The 6,627-nt window shown below is 35.2% G+C and overlaps 1 protein-coding gene and 1 non-coding gene across 2 annotated transcripts; both read right to left on the bottom strand.

Moving 5' to 3' along the window:
- Positions 1-446: 446 nt before the first annotated feature.
- LOC113336062 lies at positions 447-1,012 on the bottom strand. The gene is made up of 2 exons (XM_026582054.1): positions 811-1,012; positions 447-607 (listed from the first exon to the last, which is right to left on the bottom strand). The coding sequence occupies exons 1-2, from the start codon at positions 1,010-1,012 to the stop codon at positions 447-449; spliced, it is 363 nt and encodes a 120-aa protein (XP_026437839.1).
- Positions 1,013-6,063: 5,051 nt separating this feature from the next.
- Positions 6,064-6,136, bottom strand: TRNAE-CUC. Its single transcript has one exon. It is a non-coding gene; the product is annotated as a tRNA-Glu (tRNA).
- Between the last annotated feature and the right edge of the window lie 491 nt (positions 6,137-6,627).

The raw sequence follows: 6,627 nt of genomic DNA, 5'->3' as shown, positions 1-6,627 counted from the left end.
TTGCCTTCACTATCCATTAATTCATACGCTCCATTTCCAACAACCCTTTTGATTATATAAGGTCCATCCCGTGTCTTCTCTAGTTTTCCATCTCCTCCTTTATGATAGGGTGGTATTTCTCTTAATACTAGTTCTCCTTGTTGGAATTCTCTTTCCTTGACGCGCTTGTTATATTCTCGAGCTAGTCTTTTGTGGTAATTCTCCATATGTTGCAGAGCAATTTCTCTATTTTCTTCTAGATCGTCAAGTTTTGTTAAGATCAAATATGTGTTCAGATTCTTTTCCCATGCTTCTTTCTTTGTTGTGGGAATGATAACTTCAGTTGGAAACACCGTCTCTACTCCATATGTTAGACAGAAGGGTGACATTCCTGTAGCTTCTCTCCGCGTTGTTCTATACGCCCATACCGTGTTATGTACTTGTTCGCACCATCCTTTATTGTGTTCTTACAACTTCTTCTTCAATATATCCGTAATTATTTTATTAGTTGCTTCCGCCTGTCCATTTCTCTGCGGATATAAAGCAGTTGACTTTCCATTTTGGATCTTGAACGCGTTAAGCAGCATTTTTATGTTTTCGCCCTCAAATTGCTTTCCATTATCAGAGACTAATTGCACAGGAATTCCAAATTTGCAAATGATATTTTCAAATATGAAGGTGAATACATCTCGATCTCGAATATGTTGGACTGCCTTCACCTCCGCCCATTTTGTAAAGTAGTCTGTTGCGACTATTAAGTGTCTCCTCTACCCCGTTCCTGGAATAAATGGACCTACAATGTCTAGGCCCCATTTTCAAATACCCACACACTTGTTGATGAGTTTAGCGTCGCTCCTGGTGCATGTATCCTTTTCCCTTGACGTTGGTATTCTTCACACTTCCTTGATACCTCTTTTGCATCCTCATGCATGTAGGGCCTGTAGTACCCTTGCATCTTTGTTTTGTAAGCTAAAGATCTTCCTCCACTATGGTTCCCTGCGTCTCCATAGTGTATTGCCTTCAAGATTTCCATTCCTTCCTTCCGTGTTAAACATCTAAGTGATGGTCCAAGGAAGGACTTTCGATAGAGTACGCCTTCTCTTAGTTCATAATTTGTCGCCCGACTCTTTAAATTGTGCGCCTCTAATTTGTTTCTTGGGACTTATCCTTTTTCCAGATATAAATGAAGTTGGGCTCTCCAATCTGCGTCTTTATCCGCTTGTCTTTCTTCTGCGTTTTCCACTATCATTACATCTGCGTCTTCTTATTATTATTATTATTTTTAATTGAGGGGAAAGAGAGCTTCTTTATCTTTATATACCTTGCGGTAGGATCCACTAACATAAAAGAAATGAATGCCAGTGCGTCTGCGAATCGGTTATCTTTCCTGCATATGTTCCTCCAACTTATGTTTTCAATTTTTGCTGAGAGTTCTTCAACGAGTTGCTTGTATTTTTGTGGAGATGACTCATTTTTACTATACAAACCCTTGTATTTTGCGTATTACCAATTGTGAATCACTAGTTATTCTAGCATCTTGATCCTCTAATTTCATTTCAATTGCCAGCTGTAACGCGTGCACCACTGCTTCATATTCGGTTTCATTATTGGTGGATGCGGACTTAAATCTAAATGAGTAGGCCATCCTTGCTCCTTTTGGTGAAATGAATATTATTCCAATTCCGTTTCCGTCTCCATTTGATGATCCATCCACCAATATTTCCCATCTATTTGAGTTACGCTGTATTAACAAGTCTTTAGGATTTCCTTGGTCTTCATCATTTCTTCTACGCCTTCGTCTTCTTCTAATGGAAATTCTGCCAAGAAGCCTGCAATAACCTGTGATTTTGGTGAAGATAGTATTTCGTACTTGACTCCAAATATCCTACTTGTCCGTTCCATCTTTCTATTCTTCATGGTCTTTTCGAGTTCTTCATTACATATATGATTGGTACTTTTGTTAGTACTTTGATTTTGTGAGCTTGAAAATACGTACAGAGCTTTTGTGTTGCATAAACCAGTGCGAGGATAAGCTTTTCGACCTTTGTGTAATTTTTCTCTGCGGAATTGTAAGTTTTACTTATGTAGTAGATTGGATTTTCAATTCTTCCATTTAGACGGAGCAGTACGGCACTTAACGCGTGCGGTGTTGACTCTAAGTATATTAATAAGTCTTCTCCTGGCTCCGCTTTCTGCAAAATAGATAAATTCATTAAATAATCCTTAATACTTTGAAGCGCTTTCTCGCATTCATCCGTCCATTCGAATTTAGTTCCTTTCTTCAAGATGTTAAAGAAGTGTTTGCATTTGTCTGAGGAGCGTGAGATGAACCGCCCTAATGAAGTTAGTAGTCCATTCAATTGATGCATGTCTTTCACTGTTGCGGGTGATGGCATATCACGAACCTCTTGCACCTTCTCTGGATGCACTTCAATTCCTTCTTTTGATACAATGTAACCTAAAAATTTCCCCGATGCTATTCCAAAGATACATTTTGCTGGGTTTATCTTCATTTTAAATTGCCGCATCCGTCTTGTGGTTTAACACCTGCTTGGCTTCTGCAATTGTTCTTCTGTTGTTTCTTTCGCCCATCTATGCAGATTCAACAATTTCACCTCTTCTTATTTCTGGTAATCTTCCTAAAACAATATCTTCTCTTGAAAAATGAAAAAAGTACTCTTCAAAGAACCGAAAATGTTATGAATGAAAATCACTTTTTGAGATGGGACCTTTTAGTTACGTTTAACAGATCTAAGTTTCTGAAACTTTCAAAGATTGATAATAAGAAGATGAAAAACTATGAATACTTTTAAGCTTATTTTTAAAGGATTTCACGAACAGGGTATATCATCCGAGTTGTTTTCTAGCGCCAAAATGTAGTTGCAGGAAATCCTACAACCACACCCTTTGTAAAATCTATGAAGTAATCTAAGAAACCAAGATGAAATAATCAAAATCTTTTATTAAAACTCAGAAAAAATACAAAGATGGTAGGGGAAAACCCTAACTTGGATAGCAAATAACTCTCTCTCTCTCCTAAATATCATATCTCAGCTCACCAAAAAGATCTCTCCCTTCTACAAAGGCACTTGGCTCCTTATATATGAGTTTACATAGTGGAGGACGGCTAATAAAGCCCCTAATTTCGGATCTGGCGCGCGTCGATGTCGCTCAGACATTTACATTACCGCACGATTTTTTTCACTACCGCATAGATCTTCACAATATTATCGTGACTAGGTGACGTCATCTGGTTCGTCATCTTGGACGTGTTGTATGCGTTCAGGTTCGCTTGCTTTATAAAAGGATTATTTCGCATGCCAAAAGAGTGTGCGGTATTTTGCACCCACAATACATGTTGAAGCCTAATGCAGAACCACAAGACTTGTTATATTTTCAGAGAGTGAAGCAGTTGGAAGGGGATTTGCAAAAGAAAGTTCGAGTTACAAGCTAATATCAATGTAACACAACAATAAATTCGTTGGATGATGATACCAATGACCTGAGTTTGAAACTCGTTAGCAACAAATTCTTTACCATCAAAAAAGAAAAAAAAAAGTTCGAGTTACAAGTTCACTACCTCGTCAGCAACATCGAACTAGTAAGGCTATAGCCTGAGCTAGGTCGACTCAAAGTATGTCCACTATACCTTGACTTGCGTATTATGTAAAAAAGAAACAAGCAAGTTCGTTTTGTTGTTGTAATATAAATAATGTTTAGACAAGGAAAACATGATCGATTCTCAAAAGCAAATAATTAAGTATTCGGTCTTCCGTATTGATACAAAAGGAGTGAAGAATGAACCATAAACACTGAATAGAGTGTGCATCTCCACGAACCAACAAAGAAACGTGTGATAACTAGAACCCAGAATCACAAATTATGTTTCCACAAGTACATTTGCCATTCATGTAATAAGGGTTTAGGTAGAACATGCGATGTGAAATTGGGGAACCATTTTCTTATGTAGGAACATCCAATAATGGACCAAAAAGTGATCAAGGAAAAGTAATAATATGTTCTTTCAAATGATTTTATTAATTTCAGATTTTCATAGCTCTCTTTTCTCAGATTATGAAAATAAAATTCAAGAGAACTTTGTAAACAGATCGATAGCCTTCCTATAGATGGAAAAAACTAGAGGCTGATCCTAAAGCTCCAATTAGGTAAATAATTGCAGTTATTTTATTTTTTTAAAGATTTGTTTTAATTTGTACTCCAAGTAGTTTCTACCACCATGTTAACTGACTTATATTGGTTTCAGATCTTTATTTAACAAGATGATTTGAGACATTGGCGAATATTAAACCTATAGAAGTAGCTTAAACAAGAGTAATTTATTCTCATGACCCTAGAAATTATGGGTTTTACTTTCTTGAGCCAGAGTTATTTAATAAAATTTTGCAAATTATTCTAGTGACCCTGAAATATTTTATTAAAAAAATAACTGGTGTGCACATTGTCTGCACATAAAATCAGTGTGCATACTGCCTGCACACTATAAAATATGAAGAAAATTTTAAAAATTATGTACAGAAATCTGTGTGCATATTTCCTGCACATAAAAGCAGTGTGCATATTGTCTGCACACTATAAAATAGGGCAATTATGAAGAAAATTTTTAAAAAAATATTTAAAGAATAAAAAATTATGTGAAATGAAAATTTGATAGTTGTATTTACGCTCGTTGTGTAGGTCTTTCAAAAAGTTTTCCAAATATATAAAATTTGTCGAATTCTTACGTATGATTCGTGAGACATGTTATGTTCAAGTTGGCATGACGATTATACCCTTAATTAAGGATATAGTTTATTTGATAACATCATCAAACATCATTATCCAAATGACTTTTTAAGGGTCACTTCACTAAAATGGGTTAAGTTTCTTAAAAATGAATTTTAAGTCAAATGCCATTTGAGTAAGAGAGAGTGAAGGGAGGACCAAACACTTAATTCCCACCCTAAACAACCACCAAACCACCCCTTATGGTGGAACTAGAAAATATTGGTAGGAAGAAAGCGGCCCCCTTTTGCGGAAGAGTGGGAAGAAACGAGCCTTTGCCTCCTGACAAGATCCTTATCAATTCTTCTTCTCGTATAGAAGCAATTTATCCCTCTATAGCTCCTTTCGAGATCATATTGCACTTGTGCAATTTCGCCCGGAATGGCAGAGAGCTTGTTGAACACTGGATTCATATCCATGACTAGCGTTGGGGGTAGAAGATAAGATAAAGGATGAGAGTGGGGTGAAGGAATGAAGTAAAAGACCTCCATTTATAGACTAAAGGCTAGTTTGGTATTGCTGTGAATTTTAGAAAAGCGCTTTTCTGTTGTGCTGAGCGTTGATGTGCGTTGCTGTGAAAATAAATCAGCATGACGTTTGGTAAACTATAATTTAAAAAACACTATGCAATTAACAAACTGTAAATTCTGTTTGGTAAACTGGTATTTAAAAGTGTTGGTGATGTAGTTAATGACGAAAATAGACATATTTCAAAAATTAGTTTTAAATACAATTTTATTATTATAAATTATATTAATATCTTTTTCGTGCGTTGCACGGGGTTAAGTTAATTAAAGTATTTTGTGTGCTGAAAATGTAGTGAAAGTACTAAGATAGTTGCCAACCTTCAGTAAGCATTTTGAAAGTACTAAGATAGTTCACAACTGACGCTAAGATACAACTACTTAGGAACATTTACTTTTTTCTTTTTTTTTTGAAAACGTATAAACATTTACTTGATGTTCAATTTAAACTATTGCAAATAATTAATTTTCTCAAAAAAAAAAACACAATATAATCAAGCAAGAAAAAAACACAGGTATATATGAGTGCAAGAACTTAAAAACAATTTTGCTACACGCATTTTACAGATGATCTTCTTAATGAGATTCACTAAATGTCAGTGGTGTTATCGATCTATCAAACTATATCTACCTACAATTGTATATTTCTGGGTTGGTATTATACTCTTTGCATTTCATTATCCAAAAAAAGAATCTACAATGCTATTTGTGGTGCATCATAATGCATTACCAATATTTTCAATGATAAATATATAGATTCAATCCGCTCAAACTCCAATGCCATCTGTGGGAATCGAACCCACAATTACATGGTTGAGAATCATGTGCTCTTCCATTTGAGCTAAGATAGCAAGTAACATTTACCGGTGTAACTGATAATTAATATAATCAACACTGTATTGATGATTCATAAGCATAGAGGGATATCAAGAAGATATTTTACTTGATTATCGCTTTTGTCTAGTGGAATTAAAACAAAAGTCGTACCTGATATGCCACCACACATAGTCTCAAAGGCTGCAAACAAAATGGATGCATTATACAGTGAGGAAATCACCATGCATACTTTATAACTATTTTTCGTAGAGTTTAAAATGCCTTTTATTTATACAAAACTACATGTAGTTGTGACAAAAACCGAAGATCATTGCTACCTTGCATATGGAAACACCAAAATTTCCTTTAACCGCAAGTAAAACTTAAGTCGTCTTTTTTTTTTTTTTGATCGGTAAAAAAGAACTTAAGTCATCTTGAAGCACAAACCATTGTCAAAAGAGAAAAATACCTTCTAACCCATACTTAACTTTAGTTACCATCATTATATCTAGGAAAAAGATCAAAA

The sequence above is a fragment of the Papaver somniferum genome, unplaced genomic scaffold, assembly GCF_003573695.1.
Source record: "Papaver somniferum cultivar HN1 unplaced genomic scaffold, ASM357369v1 unplaced-scaffold_150, whole genome shotgun sequence".
NCBI classification, from domain to species: Eukaryota; Viridiplantae; Streptophyta; class Magnoliopsida; order Ranunculales; family Papaveraceae; genus Papaver; species Papaver somniferum.
This window is presented reverse-complemented; position numbering and strand designations above follow the sequence as displayed.

Bases quoted from the DNA above. Each gene is read 5' to 3' on its own strand.
- LOC113336062 (XM_026582054.1), bottom strand. From the start codon at position 1,012: ATGGAAATCTTGAAGGCAATACACTATGGAGACGCAGGGAACCATAGT. The intron at 608-810 runs GTGTGTGGGTAT...CTGTGCAATTAG, and splicing joins GACGCTAAACTCATCAACAA to TCTCTGATAATGGAAAGCAA.